The sequence below is a fragment of the Eleutherodactylus coqui genome, chromosome 5, assembly GCF_035609145.1.
Source record: "Eleutherodactylus coqui strain aEleCoq1 chromosome 5, aEleCoq1.hap1, whole genome shotgun sequence".
Classification (NCBI taxonomy): domain Eukaryota; kingdom Metazoa; phylum Chordata; class Amphibia; order Anura; family Eleutherodactylidae; genus Eleutherodactylus; species Eleutherodactylus coqui.
The window spans coordinates 208,939,438-208,959,142 of NC_089841.1; the positions used below are offsets into that span (position 1 = coordinate 208,939,438).

The 19,705-nt window shown below is 41.4% G+C and overlaps 1 protein-coding gene across 6 annotated transcripts in view; it reads right to left on the reverse strand.

Moving 5' to 3' along the window:
• Positions 1–19,705, reverse strand: part of LOC136628324 (transducin-like enhancer protein 4) — a 139,856-nt gene that overhangs the window by 19,664 nt on the left and 100,487 nt on the right. For 3 of the 6 annotated variants that reach the window (XM_066604140.1, XM_066604139.1, XM_066604137.1), the window contains 8 exons: positions 18,098–18,217; positions 16,900–16,953; positions 16,616–16,768; positions 14,403–14,532; positions 13,774–13,955; positions 11,675–11,751; positions 7,109–7,358; positions 4,632–4,879 (listed from right to left, as the gene is read on the reverse strand). In XM_066604140.1, coding sequence (XP_066460237.1) covers positions 4,632–4,879; positions 7,109–7,358; positions 11,675–11,751; positions 13,774–13,955; positions 14,403–14,532; positions 16,616–16,768; positions 16,900–16,953; positions 18,098–18,217 — 1,214 coding nt within the window. Of the gene's footprint in view, positions 1–4,631; positions 4,880–7,108; positions 7,359–11,674; positions 11,752–13,773; positions 13,959–14,402; positions 14,533–16,615; positions 16,769–16,899; positions 16,954–18,097; positions 18,218–19,705 lie in introns of all 6 variants that reach the window. The other 3 variants (XM_066604138.1, XM_066604136.1, XM_066604135.1) reach the window with 1 other exon arrangement.

Sequence of the window (19,705 nt, forward strand, 5' to 3'; positions counted from 1 at the left end):
TTGCCCATTGCACGAATTTCCAGTCCATTGATTTCCGAAAGAAGGGACTTCTAATGAACCAATGTCTCTCACTGACTGGAAGGAGTTTAAAAACAAGTGCAACTGTATTTTTAAGACTAACCACACTAATAATCGTAAACCAAAACATATTTTCTGCATTTTTTTTTTTAGTGAAAAGTAAGATTTGATCACATTTATGAGAATATAACTTCCTACATCTTCAAAGCAGATGAAAGATACGATTATATAATCTAGACAAAGACATTTCTATAAAACCTAACCCCTGTGGGTTGAGAATAGATACACTGTTACTCTGCCAGCAACATTAGAACCTTTAATACCGCAGTATCTAGTGACAAACAGGACTTACTGGAGGGGAATTCCTGAACACTACGTAAGCGTGAATAACTCAACTACTGAGGTGTTAAATATGGAAATATACAATGGCAACAGTTGAATCAGTGACGGAGGGACACCGAATCTTTATCCCAGTATTTCATGATGTCAGTGAAACTTAACCCCATCACATCAGCCGTAGGTTAGAAATTGTGAAAAGCATTACATGGACCAAAATCTTTAGCTTTCATATATGGTAGACCTAAATCATAAATGTATATTATTTTACAAAGGGACATTAGCAGCATTATCTAATTTCATGTCGGTCTAGTCAAAATCCACACAAAACTGCAGCAGTAAAACCAATTAACCATTAAAGCTTAGGTGAGACAGGTTAGATTAGGTCAGTGGTGTCAGTGTAACCAAAGCCTGACTGTTAAGGGACCTGGTTAAACAATAACCAGGATCTAGACATTTAAACTTGTAGGGTGGCTTGTAGGGTCATGTGTTCCGGGACATAAACCTTTCCGCTCGCGGGGTTAAAAATCGCAGCATGCTCTATTTTGAGGCAGAATCCGTGTGGACGGCTTCCATTGAAGTCAATGGAAGCTGTCTGACCCGCGGCCCTTCCGCAATCATCACTGGCATCTGTACTGTGCATGTGCGCTGGCGCGACGGGCGGGACATTTACAGTACAGAAAAGGAAGAATCCGGACAGGTCACATTCCGCTGTCGGGTCCCGCACGTGGAATCCGACCTGGTCGTGTACAGAGAAACTGTATTTTCTCATCTAGATTTATTTTACCCCGTTGTCTATACATGACTATGGGGGCAGCCATCTTTCCTGAGCTGCAGTTACCAGTATTTAGAAGATCTGCTTTAGGCCGCCTGCAGACGGGCGGAAATCCCACGGCGGGATTTCCGCCACTAAAAGCCTGCATAGGAGTGTATTACAATACGCACTCCTATGCAGACGGCAGCGGTTTGCTCGCGCGGCAAACAAACCGCGGCATGTCCTATTTCTGTGCGGGGCTCGCAGAGCCTCGCACAGAAACGTCACTCACCCGGCTGGCGGCTCCGGTCTGCACATGCGCCGGCTGCCGGCACATGAAAGAGCCGAGGCCGCCGGGCGCAGGTGAGTACGCGCTCCTGCCTGCAGGTGCTGGGGTGGGGTCCCGCGGCGAGAATTCTCGCCGCCAGATCCGACTCGCCCGTCTGCAGGCGGCCTTACAGCAGCCTCATGGGCCACACACACAATGGACAGGGGGGGACCCATTGACTTGTATGGGAGACTGCTCTCGGCTGCTCAATGACCTTTGCAGAGGTTATTTTGCAGGGGGGGGGGGGGGGGGAGTAGATAGTCACAGCTTATACCTATTGTATCTGTGTTATCTGTATATAGGTGTTATCTGTTAGTGAGAGGACTGCTGCAAAGCTTTCTATACAGATCAGAAAGTGATAGTCTAGTATTAGGCTCTGTAGTCAGCGTGAAAAAGGCAGGATTTTTTTATTTTTATACAGATTGTGGAGATTTTTTTTAAATGTTCAGTCACAAAGTCTCAAATAAAATGTTATTTACAGGTCATTTTGTGATGACACATGCCCTTTGAAAACAAAGGTTTTTATAGGAGCCTTTGAAACGGATATTATGTGTTTTCCTTCCCCACTATCACCTAGGACATCAAGATAAAAAAAAGTTTTGTGCTGATCTAGGATGTCCAGAAGCTAGTAGGATTAGCCATTTCAAAGCAGGTTAGCCTCCAAAGACCATTAATCTCTCAGCACCTCTTTATTCGGTACACAATTTAACCATTCCTTGGATGCCAGTTTTAAGATAATTGGAGAAACAGGAAATGGAAAGATCTTGGCGCCAGGTCCTGCACAGATCAATGCCTGAGGGTTGAGCCACCCATCTTGGGTTGTGTATCATCATAGCTTGAAAGGGACCTTGAAAGTCACTTGAAAGCTAATAAATGTATCGTGTCCCATAATGGACACAGTCTACTCACACACAAGACAGCTAATGGCAGAACCCTTGTTTTGGCTGATTGCCGTCCGACAACCCCATACACATTCAGCTAAACACGCATGTGCTCGAAATGCAGAAAAGGAAGAAAAATACTCCCAGACACCCCTAGCACCAGCTTATCTACCCGGATAACAAAAGGATCAGGTGGTTGAACTAAGCCTACCCATACACAAGACAGCTATTGGCAGAACCCTTGTTTTGGCCGATTGCCATCTTGCCCAACAACCCCATACAGATTTAACTGAACAGGCATGTGTTCGGAATACAGAAACATGAGAAAACCACTGCCAGACACCTCTAGCAGCGGCTTATCTCCCCTGACAACAAAATGATCGGGTAGTTGAAATCAAGCCGCTCGATCCTCATCTCTCCTAAGATCTGCCATAAGGAAGCATTGAGAGGACAGCGTACACATTAGGTGATCAGCCGGGCCCAATAAAATCAGACTGTCAAAAGTTAATATATATATCCAGCTTAAAGTATACATACTGTAACCTACAATTGGATAAGCATATACATGTTAAAGTTAAACATCTTGGAACTAGATCACTACATTATGACCGGATGCTTACTTTACATCAACGGTATTTATTGTTTAGTCTCGACCCTCAAAAAAAGGGAAAAAAAAGTACAGTCAAAATTTGGCTTTTCAACTAAAGTGTCTCAGCGCTGAGCCAGTCAGTATTAACCTGAATAGAGAGAGATGTCTTGACTAATTTCATCACGACCCGGTATTACTACTCACCAAGAGCAATCATCACATGAAAGGGGAAGACAAATCAACCATTTCATCAGGTGACACCATTTCGGGCTTTGAACGTTTAACTGCTAGAAAATTATTGTCATGGTCATCGATTTGCAACTCTCAAGATTACATAGCAGAAAGCCACAAAGTACAGAAAGGGTGGGAACAGGAAAACACAAACCAACCTATTGACAGGCTTGTCAAGAGAAGACATTTATGGATTGTAAAGCATTGATACAGGTTATTACATTTAGTAAAATCACAGCCTACGATCATGGGTTAAAGTCCTGCTGAGCCAGTTCATTGCTCCCGGAAACAAATCATATACTGGCGGCCTACCTAAAGCTCATGAACATACTGTAACCCGTTTATTACACCTCCAGTGCCAAAGTGCTGATAACCGTGGGCACATTCTGGCAATACTCATAAGGTAGATCGTTAAAATAGATATTTACAACAGTCGTACCGATGCTTTGTCAATATACTGCAACTATAGAGTTACCTGGGCTGTCTGTAGCCAGCCTTCAATTGAAGTTATCGTGCCCAGTAGCAATATAAATTTTCAAAAAAAAGTGTTGGACAAAAGTTGGATTGTGGGCCTGTGACACCCAAGTAGCGTAGGAGTAATTTTATTACTTTCATTATTAACCCGGTTGTAATTTTGCTAATGCCATTCCTATCTCTACATCGTCTACAGTAACCATCCCAATTGCTCGTAACCTATATAAATTAAAGCCTCAGCTTTCAATCCCTCCTTATAGGAGATCTTTTCCAGGTATGGATTGTATGGCGCTGTAGCTTCAGCTACCGTTCTAGTGTATGTATTCTTTATCAACATGACAGCTTACAAATTCCAGGGCTTGCCAATATTTATCAAGTTCATTGATATATTTGAGATCACTCTTCTGGAGTCTAGAGGATACCGGGAAACGTGGCAGACTATAGATAACGGGTTACTGCTGCCGTTGAGGTGACGAGATAGCGGCATATGGTACTTTGAAGATAATACCTAGTATATTGACCTTGCGATGCAAAGAAATATGCCAAAATGACAGAGTTCTCTATGATTTCTGCAACAGATAAATTGATTGGCGGTGTACAAGACATACTGGCAGTAGCGTGTTTAAATACAGGATTACAGAGATTCCAAACAACATGAATGCACAGCTATAAAATTATAATTTCATAAGACGCACTATTGTATGCAAATATATCTTTAAATAAAAAATATATATATATTTTTTAGATATATATTTTTTTAGATATATATATATATATATTTTTTTTTTAAGATATATAAACAAAAATAAATAAATGTATATATCAAAAAGTTAAAACAAACATTAAAATATACATAAAATCTAAAAAAATATATACATAAAAAAAAATTATATTATATATATATATATAAATTATATATTAACATATCATGCATTAACTAGCCATCACTTACTATTGCGAAAAGGAATGCAAATATGATTGGCTTCTATGGAAAGCCCAATTACCTGATCATGTACATACCTTACAAGGGTCTGATTATGTAAGTCCCACACTGCAATGTTGCCATCACTACAGCAGGAGAAGCAGACTTTGGAATCGGGGCTGATGGCCAGAGCGTAGCAGGCAGGAGCCGATGAGGTCAGCTCTGCTTTTATACGTGGGGTAGGCGCTGCCAGGTCCCATATGGATAGCGTGCTGGCTTCCCCTCCAACAATCAGAGTGCGCCCATCAGGGAGTAATCTACAGGAGCGGATGTAGTTATCTCTGTTCTGCAGAGACAAAACCATTGGGACATGAAATCGGTACTTTCTTGGGCTATGAAACTCTTGTTGCTCCGTTTCAAATACGAGAGATTTCATTGCCGTCTATAATCAGCAGTTCTACTAGAATTTTTTTTTAAAGCAAGCATATTATTGCAAAGTACAAACTTAAAAAACCTCCTGGGTGATGGGTTAAACTCTACACGGGGACCCTCTCAAAGCACAAACATTCCCTCCTGATTCTAATGAGCCATTTGCCGTTATGACAATGATAAAGTGGATTAATGCCAGAAAATTACATGACATTAGGCAAGTACTTAAACTTGAAACTTAAAATTCAGTGTTGTGAGATAATTCATCTTAATTAGCATCAAAATCAGAGGCTGTAAAGTCAACCAAAAACTTTGCGATGCTGAATAACTTGGCACTACATGATATATAGTTCAGTGCAAAAGTCAATATGCTAATAGATAAAATATCGCCTGCACTATTTTACACCCCACTATTAATCCACAATGTATGTTAAATTAATGTCATTATTTTGTGCTACACAGAAGGTTACCACCCTCCAGAGAATATCTATTTGTGGCTTCGGGCCAAAATAAGTTATTAATCACTGCACCACACGTCTTTAAGTGTTATTTATTAAAAAAGGGTTTTGCCTTATGAAACGCTTTCATAATGTATAAATTAATCACAGCTATAGACTCCTAAATGTGCAGCGCCCTGTCCATGACCATTATAAAGCCATGACAATTAGCCACAGATATACATCGTTACTCCTACTTAAAGGGGTGGTCTTGGTGGAAGGCAGCTGCTTCAAAAATGGATCCAAATCTGTTAAAATCATAAGCGATGATACTTACCTGTCCTTTAAGTCAGCAACTTGGCAGCCCTGCGGTCCTCCCAGTCTTGGTTCAGGAACGACTACCATCTCACTGCTGCAACCAAAGCCTGTTCCCTGGCTGCCAATATACGGCCAGTGATTCCAGGAGACCTGTATCTGACTGCTGCGGCGGTCAAGTGGTAGCAGTTTCCGATCAAAGACTGGAAGGACTGTAGGGATCCATTTAAAAAAAAAAAAAGTCTCGCATCCAGGCAATGCCTTTAAAGGGGTTAACCAGGTTGTAGAAATTAACGGCCTATCATTACGCTGGGCCATCGATGCTTAATTGGTCTCTGTCTTCCGCGCCCCTTCAATCCAATTCTGTAGCTCGTCCCCTCTGTTCTGCGTATTCTGCACTTTTCTTCTGGCCTCCAGGTCACATGACCAGCATTCTGACAACTCTGCGTCTTGCAGCTTATGCAGCAGATACAGTATATGATACTGCATGAAAGAAAAACCGTGTTACACGCAGCAACCGATCGCAGAGCAGCTTGCATTTTTCAAGAGCAGAACAGGAAATTCAAGTTGCTCCGTGACTGGTTCCTATGGACAACAGACACTTTTTAGGCTAGGGCTACACGGTGACTTTGGGCCACGAATGGGTTGCCTTAGAAAGTATGATAAAGCTTCATCATTAACTGTAAGCACAGAGGATTGTCACATTGCTGATCATATGACCTGGAGGCCAGAAGAAAAGTGCAGAATATACAGCCCAAAAGGGGACAAGCTACAGAACCGGATTCTTCACATCAGAGGTAATTGATATTGCAATAGACACCCCAACACACACAATTTAAAGACTACATGCATTTTTAGAAAACTTGACATGTCAACAGTATCGATTAGGCCCCTGCTGATTGCTAGAATGAGGGGGCTACAGTGCTCACCCAAGCGTTGTGCCCCCTCGCCTAAGTTTGCTCATTTTCAGCTGCTTCCGGCAGCTGAAGATGGCCTCATAGAGGTGCGTACAAGCTTTCTATATACCTCTAAGAGGCAGTCTTCAGCTGCCAGCAGCAACCGAAAACAAGTAAACATAGCCGAGAGGGCACAGCACTCGGGTGAGCGCTACAGCCCACCCATTCTAGCAACCAGTGGGGTCTTGACAGAGGGATCCCCACTGATCAATATTTTTGGCATGTCTCTAGGGCATGTCAAACATTTTCTGAATCTACAGGTACTCTTAGAATTTAAGAAAAAAAAAAGTACTTCAGATTTTTTTCCCTTTTTAATTTTAATTTTTTCTTTTAGTAAAATCAACTTTTTAGCCATTTCAGAAACTTCACCCATTGATCTAATAAAAGCATAACCATGCCAAAAAAAGAATATATTCGGAAGTACTCATTGGCACTTACCAAGCAGTCCAGCTGAGACACAGGGCTTTTGTTCCCTGGGTGACTAATGTCCCAGACCTTGACACATCCCTTTCCACCAGTGTACACGTGTCTTGTAGGGTTGCTGATGGTAACGGCACAAACCACTTCCCCGTGATTTAATGTGTTTATCTGTCGTGCGTGCCGAGGGATTCCTGGGCCAATCAGAGCGTCGGGAGGGAACGGAACCGGCTGCATCTGGCCGTCAGCACTTACATGGAATGAATAGGCACTAATTAGAAAAAGAAACATTATATTTAAGTATAAAAATATTCAGGAGGTAAAACTTTTTTTGTTAAAACTAATTTGCTCAAGTTGTACTTCACCAAGATGAAAACTAACCAAAACTGAAGGACTAATCATCTCTCACCATACAGTCGCAATCAAAATTAATCAACCCCCAATTGCAAATTAGGTTTATATGCTGAATTTAAAAACTTTCAGCTCTTTGCTAATGAAAAGAAACAGGAACAATTTCTATAGCTCATCTTTATATATTCCTCATAGACAATGGCCTCCAGCTCACTAATATTTTTATATCTGCATGCTGCAACCATCTTCTTTAAATCCCACGAAAGATTTTCTAAGGGGTATAAGTCACAAGACTGACAGCTAGTTCACGATGTTCCAACCTTGGTGGACTTTGAGGTATTGTTGGAATCACGGTTCTGAAAGCAAATCTTTCAAATAGTTTTTTCGCCAATGTATTCACTCAGGAAAATGAAATGATAGGTGAAATACAGAGTGATAAAGTAAACTCTTCTCTTAATATCATCAGTCGAACCCAGGAAGAAGTGCAGAGCTGCCTTAAAATTGACAAATTGCCAGATCCTGATGGCATACACCCTTGGGTTCTAAGGGAATTAAGTAATGTGATAGACAGTCCATTGTTTATTATATCTAAAAGCCCTTTTGCACACAACAATTATAGCTTAAACAACCGCACGACTGAATGAACTGCTGACATTTTTGAATAAAATTACTTGCACCTAATAATCTGTATTTTCCCTCATTAGCTAAGGTAAACGCAGTAGCACTAGGCGTGTATTTGTGCGTGCGATTATCTGGACAGCAGATTCCATTGTCTTTCTCCCTTTCTCTTTACCATCATTCAGTCTTTTCAGCGACTTAACGAACTGCATTCAAATAGAACAAACTCTGAGCTGCTTAACGATGGATTTTATGCTGGCTAAAAACCAGCTCCGAATGTCAATTAAACGAATGGTGCACAACTGCCTGCATTTACATGTAACAATTATCGCTCACTTTTGGCCCTTTTGAATGTTGAACGATCACCATTACATGGATAGCAAGGTTTGGTGACAATACTCAAAAAGGGGTTGAAAAGTAAACCTAGAAACTATAGGCTGGTAAGTCTTACTTCTGTTGTGGGTAAAAAGTTTGAAGGGTTTTTAAGAAATGGTATCCTGGAGCACCTCAAGGAAAATAGGTGTATAACTATATCAGCATGGGTTTATGAGTGGTCGCTCCTGTCAAACCAATCTGATCAGATTCTACGAGGAGGTAAGTTCTAGACTAGACCGGGAAGAGTTGTGCCGCATAAAAGGTTAGTATATAAAATGAGAATGCTTCGTATGTGGACCGAGAATGTGTGTAAATGGGTAAGTAAATGGCTCAGTGAAAAAAAGCACAGGGTGGTTTAATGGTACATACTTTGCTTGGGTTCCTATTACTAATGGGATACCACAGGGATCAGTATTGGGCCCTATTCTTTTTAATTTATTTGTTAATGACGTTCTGATGGGACTACACAGTAAAGTCAACATTTGCAGAGGATACAAAACTATGTAAAGTAATTAATACAAGAGAGGATAGTCTACAGCTGCAAATGGATCTGAATAAATTGGGTATTTGGGCAGAAAAGTGACAAATTAGGTTTAACACTGATAAATGTAAGGTTATGCACATTGGCAGGAAAAATATGTCCCCATTACACACTAAATAGAAAACCACTGAGCAAAACAGACATGAAAAAATACCTGGGTGTTTTAATTAACTATAAAACTTAACTGGAACAACCAGTGTCAGGCAGCTGCTGTAAAGGCAAATAGGATCATGAGGTGCATTAAAAGAGCTGAACTTAATAAATGTGTTATTTCCTATTCCCAGTCATTGTTTTACAGACTTGTTAAAAAGTCATACAATGATTTGAAGGAATGCTGCCGTCCAATAGGTGGTGTTGCAGAGGTATTGTTCCATCTTCCTTATTTGCATAAATTAGCCAGAGGAGCATGCACGGCCTTATAAGTCTCCTCGCTCAGCTTTCAGGTGTCTTCTCACATCCCTTCTGGGTACTCTCCTTGGGGAGAGATGAAGCCATCCCCCGATCCACTTACCCCCTAGATATCTCCACTTATTGGGCACTATCCTTAAGGAGAGATGACACCCCTCTTGACGCATATCACAGGCCTCTCACCAGCCAAGCCAGAAACCTACTGCACACTGATGAGGGGCAAACACCACAAAACAGCTGCATGTGTATGGATTTCTGGCTTGGTTTCCTATTCCCAATCATTGTTTTACAGACTTGTTAAAAAGTTGTATATTGATTTGAAGGAATGCTGTTCCATCTTTCTCATTTTTTCAGCTTTATACACAATGATACTTTTGGTAAATCTAACAACACACAAGCTTTGGCTTCCTCAGAGAAGGCATGATGTTCTTTCCTAGGACTTGATTGAATCTATCTTGGCATCCATACACTGCTGGTTTCCAGTGATCGAGGAATCAAATCAGCCACAGATCATCATCAAGCCATTGCCTCACTTCAAGCAGGGTGCTTCTTTCAGCATACTTCTTTCTTCCCCCTCCAGACATACCGCTGGTCCATAGGCCAGAGCCCCAAAACTTCTGTGGCTTATTTTTACAGCTGTGAACACATTGCAGCCAAGTTTTCTTGTCCTTCAGGGTCACAAGAAGACCTTCAGGGCATGAAGACCTTCAGTGTTTAGTGTATGCCTTACTGTGCAAACGAAAACCTCAGTGCCTGCTGCCACCTAGTCTTGCTGCAGGTCTATTGTAGTCACTGAGGGGTTTTTGACCACCTGTGTACTCAGGAATCAGGTGGTAGCTAGTGATAGCGGTTCTTTCTGCCATGTTCAGGTAGTGTAGCCAGTCTTACTTTAACTTTGAACTTACAAATAATACTTCAAACTAACTCTAGGAACATTCAATGCCTTTGCTATCTTTTTGTATCCTTTTTCTTTGTTTGTGGAAGGCAATGATCCCTTAACTTTTTGGACCACTCTTGACTTAACTAAATTTTTAACATGCAATCAAATGCAAAAGCCAGTCTAGGTATTTGATGTGTTTTATCTCAAGCACACCTGATGCAACTAATGAAGCCCATGATTAGATTCATCAGTGGTGCGTAAGACAACATCTGATTTGCAAATGTGTGCTCTTATGAGGAATTTTGCTCTCAGGAAGAATAATTCTGTGACTGCAGCATTTATGTTGAATTTGAAGAAGCCACTTGTTAAATTACTTGCGCTGAGCTACTTAAGTTGTTCTTGTTTCAATTTTTTTTTTGTCAAGTTTACAAACTTTCAACTGTTTGCTAATAAACCTTAAAAGGTCCCTTTTACACAGGACGACTGTCAGGTGCATAAGGGCCACCCAACTATCATGCCTGTGCTTACACAGGAGCGATAGTCGTTCAAGTAAATGGTATTGCAGCAGGCCGGGATTGTTACAGCCAGTCCGTCTCCATTCACAGTAATCAGAAATTGCTCAAACATTGAGCAGCTCCTGTTTCCACGACCCGAAAGTCACTTGGTTTTTGCTAAAAACCAAGCGACTCCGACAAGTGAGGGATTTCTCACTCAGTGCCCTGTTGGCGGCCGCGTATATACAAAAGATTAATTGCCCAAATTTGCTGTTTCCAACAAGAATTCGAGAGATAATCGCCCAATGAAAAGTACCCTTTACTTTCAGGTGAAGATCAAATAATTTTGATTGCAACTGTAGCTAGGCGAAATAACATTAGTCATTCCACTAACTGATCCAAGTTTAGTATACCTTCAATTGGCCATTTAAAAAAAAAAAAAAACTCGTTCACCAACATCTTCAACTCAAAGATAACACAACAAGCAGAGAAATAAAATTCATTAGTTTTCATTTTCTTTTACGAGCACCAAAAGGAAGCAAATCCTCACCCCAACTCATTAGTTTCCCACTCCCCTCCTCCCTAATCATAGTTTAACCTTCACGACCCTCGAACATTTCCAGCAGCCTTGTTTGAGTTAGAAGTTATCTACTGGTTTTCACAAAGCAATTATCCTTGAAACAATGTATTCCAAAAGATACATAAAAACTGTATCTTTAGTTGGTGCCATAAACCATGAATACGGCTGAAAAGCTAAAGAAGACATTTTACTAACAGGAAAGAACACAACAAAATAAGATGAACAAGTTTAGCCCCAGAAGAATAATTTTCTTGCCAATTGAATTTCGTCTTAAAAATATAAAAGGAGTAAAAACAGCAAATACGATCTGCTGGAAGAACAACAAATATAAACTACTCACGGCTTTCCACCTGGGATGCCTGTCAGATTTGGAGGGATTCCTGGAACACGCATATGATGATGTGGGTCAAAGCCAACCTAAATAGTAATTGGGGAAACACGAGAACAGTTGTATGACTAGAGATGTCAATGACAAAATACTGTATGAAGAGGAAACATCTACTGCTAAGATCTACTGGAACTGATAGTGGGTCAGCATTTAGGAATCTTAGACATTCCAATTACCTTCCATTGAAACTAACAGTGCAAACCCACTCACTGAAGCGTGTTATTAATGATATTACATTGTGCTTCTGAATTGTATTCAACCGTGGAAAGTATTTTCGCTTTTTTTTTGTTGTTGTTGAAAGGACCCCTGGAAATTTTTTGATCCTTACAGGCAGTAAGAGTCAATGAACTGGTGGTTGTTTGCAAGCGAGACAACAGAACGCATGGCCTATTAAGACACTCTCAAAGCATACAGTTTACATTGGCCCATGTGGTATCAAACTACTAACGACCACTTGACCGTGAGTATGTATGTTTGTGTGTGGGCGTTTCTCATGCTCCACCCCTGGTGATGTCATCGCAGGTCCTACAACATATATAAAACATAGAGCCTGACCAACAGAAGAACAATGTTAGGGCTCTTGGAGAGGGAGGACAAAAATAACAAAATGAGAATACAACCAAGCCATTGTCTCATACACGACTCAGCAGTCCTGACAGAAGACACTGACCTACCACCACCACAGAGATCCGGTGGGCCGAAGGACCTGCGGTGATGTCACTGCTGTGGGAGGAGTCATTGTACAGTTTGGTAAAAAGTACTGTATAGTGAATAAGCTAAGAGCAGCCACCAGGACCTGTGATGACTTCACCGTCATTTGATCACCTGAGTGGGTGGAGGCAGGGACTGATCACTATATCCAGGTTTTTGCTGAGCTGGTGATGTCTGGAAATCAGCATGGATGTACCACAGCTGTGTGTGTGAGAGGTGTGTAAATCAGGATGCATTTAGTAGAGCTGTGTGTGTGATGTACGGGGATCATAATGGATGTAGCACAGCTGTGTGGAAACACTGGTACTATAATTTCCTAATAATTACTAGTTGTATTTATATAAAATCAATGTTAACTACAAAGATACTAAATGAATCTGTTGTCAATACCAAACACATATTTGGGTGATATAAAAAAAAAAAGTTCTGCAAATTTCCAACATACTTTGTGATTCATACCCTCTGCCACTTCAAAACCTTCACCTGCATTAAAGGAGTTGACTGGTTTTAGGGGAAAAAAAAATGTTGGGCAAATGAATAAAACAAGCCTTACTCACCTATAAGATCCAGCGTTGTGGTCTGGCTCTCCTTGCCAGGCCTTGTATATCTCTTACGGCAATAGCATCACGTTGACAACATGTGACTACAGCAGCCAATCACTGATCTCAGTGGCGTACAGAAATAGACCGGTTGTCTCTTCATTTAAAGAGATTAGTGTAAAGTGAAACTTCCACTCACTTAAAAGCAATCCTTTAAGTGAATGGAAACTTTTCCATTCAGTACCTGACCTAGTACTGGGTATAGCCAAACGGCATGAACACAAGGATGGTACATTGTAGCAAACTAATTCTGAGGAGACATGAAATTTAAACTATTTTAAATAATTTTAAAATGTAAATTACTATAGTGAAAATTATGCATTTACAGAAGTCTGGACCAATCCTATTATGGCTACCTACTTTCAGAAATGTAATCCTAGAGAGGTTAGGACAGATGCTTCTGAAGTATAATTAATTCACAATGTCCTATGGGTCTTGGTTTTTAGGTTAAAGGGCTTCTCTAGGATTACAAAAGCATGGCTGCTTTCTTCCAAACACAACACCACCCTTATCCGTGGGTTGTCTCTGGTAATGCAGCTCAGCTCCCACTCACTTCAATGGAGCTGAGCTGCAATACCAAACACAACCCTGTAGACAAGGGGTGGCGCTGTGTTTAGAAGCAAGCAGCTGTGTTTTTCTAACCCTGGACAACCCATTTAAATTTTGAATAGAATGTGAAATAGCAAAATTCCAGGTCTATAGGAAACCACATTAACAAAAATTAACAAATAAAGCTCTTACCACTGAGGGCCTGCCATAAGCTGCAGCAGCCGCCGCTGCTGCCGCGGCAGCGCTCATTTGCGGGGAGATGTTGTGTAGACCATAAGCTCCTGGGCTGGTCAGTTCTCCATTCATTCCAGCATGTGGAACGATTCCAAAAGGGGTTGGATAAGGACAAGGGACTGCCATTGGAGTCCTAAGACCTGCTGGAAAGAACAGACACATACAAACCGTAAAGAACTAGGATTGTACACTTCAAAGCTTATCCCTTTCCAGTCCAAATTGTATCCTGATTTTCCTAGGGGGCTTTCTCTTTTTCTGCCATTATACAACAGCGCTGTATGCTGGCTAAAGCCAGTACTGCATGAGGTAAGACATTGGAGAGGCTCCGACAGCAGAGAGGCTGGCAATATACAGTAAGAGAACCCCGACGGATGTCTTCCAACATCGGAGCTCTACAGCCTTAAATCATAATGTCTTCAGAGGTCAGACAGTGGATTGGAAAGGGTTAAAGCTATTTATTGAGCTTTTCATGGGTCATTAACTTTTTGAGTTTTAATTTTACCTTTTCTATACATTTAAATCACCGGAAATAAAAAAAATCCCTACTGTCAACGGAGCCGAAGAATACATTTTGACGTCTAGCTTACTTAATGGGTCGACTCCTGGTGGCTTGCCAGGCACCGGCCGCAGTCCAGTAGAGTTGCTGCCAGGTGTAGGGGCATCAGTACGCGGAGTGGGTGTGTTGGATTTTGAAACAGGAGTTGTAGACTTCTCATTCTTCCAGGAGTTGAATGTCAAGGGTGAGAAAGAAAAGGTTTTAAGAAGAAGAAGAAAAAAAAAAAAAAATCAATCAATCTGAACTGCAAAGTGCAAATATGCTTGTCTTTAGGTAAAACAAACATGTAAGAGTTACATCAGCACTACACAGGCACTAACAAAAAGAATCCCTGGCTGGAGCAAAGGATACAACATGCTAAATGACTTGAATCCTCCCAAAAGTAAATAACTTATTGACTTTATGGTTTACTCTACTGAAACCTCAAATACTCACCCTGCTAAAGTCAACATCCCTAATGGAAGAGTCATAACATATGTGCTTTCACAATCATATCTTTCAAGTATCTATTCATAACATAGGAGTGTACAGCAGACCTGTGTAACCAGAGCAGCACAAATGGAAACACACCTGTAGGGAATCGCTTAGGAGGAAGAAGAGGAACATAGGTCTCTAAATAGATTATTCATTCAATTCTTCACATTTTTTTTGCAAACCAAAGGAGTTGGATAAAGCTTCCGAAGGGAAAGCTCTGGGGAACACAACCCCAATTTCCCTTCAAAAGGGAAAAGTTCATAGCAATAGTTTGCTGCTGCGTGAAAGAGTTACTTGAATAGAAATGACAGATTTCGGATGTTATGAGAAATGCTGCTATGATGACATCGGTCTGTGCTTAAAAGGGTTGTCTCATGACTACAACCACTTTGTGTGTGTGTTATAAGGGGATACGGATACACTAGAACACCCCCCCCCCCCCCCCACCCGCTAGCTAGAGCGGCGAGTCCCTAGCAAGGAGCATATATGGATTTGAATGAATGGTGGCATGTACTAACACATGTTCTTGCTATAGGCTTCACCCGGCCGTAACAGTTGATCGGAAGCTTTTTTTGGGTGCAAGGTTACAGAATAATCGCCCTTGAACATAGACGCATATTCTTTAGGAAATTATTTATGAAGCCTAAACAATTTAGGGCAGAAAAAGCATTGTTTAAACAGCTCTAATTATTGACAACTTCTCAGTGTGTTCCGAATCGGTTCATCATAGAATGGTAGGGTTGGAAGGGACCTCCAGGGTCATCTGGTCCAACCGCCTGCTCAATGCATATTACTGCAAAGAGTCAGTTCCATAATTCCTTCTCTCAAGAGCTCTCACTAAAGGCCCTTTTACACGGGACGACAGTCGGCTAAGGGACTGAAGAAGCACCGCCGTCACCACTTAGGTTGTTAGCGCTCGTGCAGAGTGTTTACACGGGCATAGTTTGCCACTGCATCGCAGGCTTCTCGCTCAGTGCTTCCCATTCTATGCGAAGAGCTGAGCGGGGAGTGTTTACACGGAATGAGAAGCCAGCGATAGTTTTTATAGGAACTGAAAGTCAACGATAACATCAAGTCAGTGATTTTCTTGCATGAACGCTGCACGATCATCACTCAAATGTGTTCCTTTGAACGAATTGTGAGCGCTAATCGTTACATGTAAATGGACCATAAGGCTACCAAGAGTCAATGCTTAATAGCACTTATCAGAAAAGACTTGGTCCAGTGTTTCTAGTTTAAATTAATGAAGTATAGAAAAATATTCAAAAAGTTGCCACCCAAAACATAAAACTGGCCATAGCCAAAGTGCGTTGTTTTATTAGTATTAGCATTAGCATTTTTGAGACCGTTATGAAAAAGTGACAAAAACAACAACTTCAGCCATATTGGCGGTCTCGTTAGTTTCAAAAACGTTGATCAGCAGTCAGTATGATAAGTCATTCACAAAGCAACAGTTGGACCTGTTGCTACACAGAAAACGGTCGGTCAAGCAACTGTCTAGCCAACCAATCACGACACAAGATTTCATTTCCTATAGTGCCCTTAGAAAATGAAAGCTGAGGTGTAATTGATTGCTATGGGCAACAGAAAAAACTTTTTTGATGGCCTTCATAAAGCTGCCCCAATTTCCTTGCTGTATATGTACCTTTTTGCTTATCCGTGCCCAACAGATGTCAGCCTTCAGTTGGCTACAGGACTGATTTATGGTTTATCTGAACCCCGACTAGTCCGATAAATATATGTAATTCTCCTACTTTAGGTTGGACTTACAAGGCTGAGTTCTTTGGACTTTGAAGAGGGTGTACTGCTTGAGGATGCAATGGAGGCAGGGCTGATAGGCGGATCTTTCTTTAGCAGTCGGGCTTTGTCCAAGCCGTTCTCCCTTGGAGAATGTGCTGGGCTTCCTCTTGGTGAAGAAGGGTCCTTTGAGAGAAAACAAAAATTGTTGCCATTTCATTGCAATTAATGTGTTAAATGTCTAAGTAGCAGCCATCGATACTACATGAAGCCCAACTAGGACAAAGCAAACCATAGAAAACAAGCCGAACACAAACCTCATTGGAAACATCAACCACAAGGTTATCGTCACTCTTCTCACCATCACTGTCCTGCAGGGAAAATACAATAGTTTGTATCAAACAATACTGAAGTTACTAATATATAAAACAGCGGTAGAAATCTGTTGATCTAAAGTGGAGTTTATGGAACATTTATGTCTGGTAACAACATCTCATTATACCACATTGTGAAAAAAAGTAACTGTCTGTCTGGATGTTTTATTAGGAAGTTCTCTACTCCAAACATAACTGTTACAGCCGCTACTTTAAGGGGCTGTCCACTAGTAGGACATATGGAAACACTGTATTATAGCATAAAAATGCACAATGTAGAAGTTTGTATATGTGGGAAATACTGTAGACCGGCATTGACAGTGACCAGAGAATGAAGCAATGTAGAGCAGCCCCCTATCCACAGTCATCCTAAGGACATTCCATGGTCTTCGTAAGCAAATATACTTGTCGGCTTAAGGGTGGTTTCAGATCTGCGCTGGGAATTCTGCTTTCCTGCTTCATTTGGGGAAGATGAAAGGAAAATCCTGCAGTCGAATGGTTCTGTCTCTAGACGGAACCGAACAGTGTTGAGCGGACCTCTTTGACTATAACGGGGTCTGTCCGCTTTCCGCCCAGCTTTTGGACAGAAGAAAAAGCCCATGCAGAGTGGTATATTCAGCAGTGTCTGCGATGGAACCTCCAGCTAGACGTTCCGACGCAGATGGGAGACCACCCTTACATCTCCTGAAGTGTGCATGGAAAGGTCACCGCAAAACCTGCAGACTGCAACAATTCATAGAACTAGAATTTTTTCTAAGAATTTTGAAGCTAACTGATGTTCTAGAGTTTCATGTGGACTACAAAGTACACAGACAAACCGCATGAACTGGACGTACCTCTCACTAAACAAACTCTTGACTACGTTCACTCTAACCAAATACACCCTTTGAAAATATTTATGCTTCTTTATCTTTGACAAGTCAATAAGCATAATGGTTCATAAAGTGTGTGGCCTGTAGTCATGTACTGCTAGGCACACAGACAGATATTTTATATTGTATGTATGTATGTATGTATGTATGTATGTATGTATGTATGTATGTATGTATGTATGTATGTAGAACAGGTGTTACCCATGCAACCTTGCGTTCTCTGCTCTTTACGTTAACGCTAGGAGGTGCGGAGGTCCAGTGATACTTACATAACGAGCCGCTATATCTTTTTCCTCTGTCTTTTGCTTTTTACTGTCCGACGAGTAGTCTGCTGAATTTCTGTGCTTTTCTGCAGCCCTGAAACTTGCAGATGGAGACACTGATGAGCTCTGAAAGAAAACAAACAGGCGTCACTTTACAAAGGCAGGACATATATAGGACTGCAAAAATACCCAAGGGACGACTGTTGGACGCAAATATGCCGTCTCAGCAATAATCGCTGCTGTGCTTTTACACAGGAGCAATCGTCACTCAGTGAAAGGAGCCCAAGTGGACCAGGGATGGTCCCGGCCCAACAGCCTCCATTCCTGTAAGACTCTTTTCACAATTGGGTTTGCAGTACTTTTGATGCGACAGTGGCTGTCAAAAAATAGTAATACTGAAAACCCCGACAAAAAAGTCTAGTGTGAATACAGCCTTATTATGGCAAAAGTTTGAGGAGTCTCAAAGCGACCCTCCAGGCCTGAAGTAACAAAGATGGCCGCATCAGCTTCTCTGACTGCCTGATGCATGCCGTGCGTTAGTTTGCATCATGAGTCTGACCAGTGATATCAGCATATGGTGTCAGACTACCAATGCATACTAATATACTAATTCACAGCGTGTATCAAGTAGTCAGAGAAGCGGTTCGGCCATCTTTGTTTCTCCAGGCCTGGAGGTTCACTTTCATTTTTCCTAACACCTATTCTTTATTATAGGACTACCACAGTTCCCAAATAAAAGCAAACCAACAACAACAAAAATTATTAAAAGTTATTACACAAGACGAGAAAAAAAGCCAACTTTCTGTAAGACCAGACACAGCCTACAGACAATAAAACACCACCTTACTTTTTTTGTACTATACTTTTTTTGCACAACTAAAATCATATGGAGTAGTCCAAGGTGTAAAAATTAATTATTCGCATAAGGCCCGTAACTTCTTGTAAAGTAAGACACCAGACTATACCTCGCTTGTTCAAGCGCATGACCACAGTGCCCAATCCCTGCCTCAGCTTTGGTGTAGCCGAGTCCGGTGATGGTCAGAAGTAGTCATGCACTTAGTGCCAGCTGTTGTGAAAGAGATACCCAGAATTGAGCAGTGACCAGGGGGGCTAGAGCGGCGGGGTCCAGAGCATCAGAAGCCTAGTCTAGTTTATCCTACAAGAAGTCACTTGGCTTATCCTAAAAGTTTTGGACAGTCTCAAGGGTAGAGCTACATGGACGCACGTTATGAGATTCCCAACAGCATAAATCACTATTAATCTGGGCATACGCCAGCTATCTTCACCTGTATGATGAAAAACTTGTTAAATTTGGCAAAAGTTGATTTGCTGAACACAACTAGTGTGCGCCGTAGCAGAAAGATGGAGAATGACTACTGCCTTCTCCGTCATCCAGGCAAAAGCAGTGAATTCATGATGCAAGCAACTGGAATATGCCCACTGGAACCAGTTTGTGGTTTCCAATTCTGGAAATCCCAAAAGGTTTTACCAGTGATCACTAAGTAGTTATTCACATGTACTTTACAATCTGTAACATCGGAGCATGAAATGGTCCCCAGCCCTCCTCAGCCAGAATGTGAGAGTTGGACCATTGTAACTTTTTCATTAAATTAA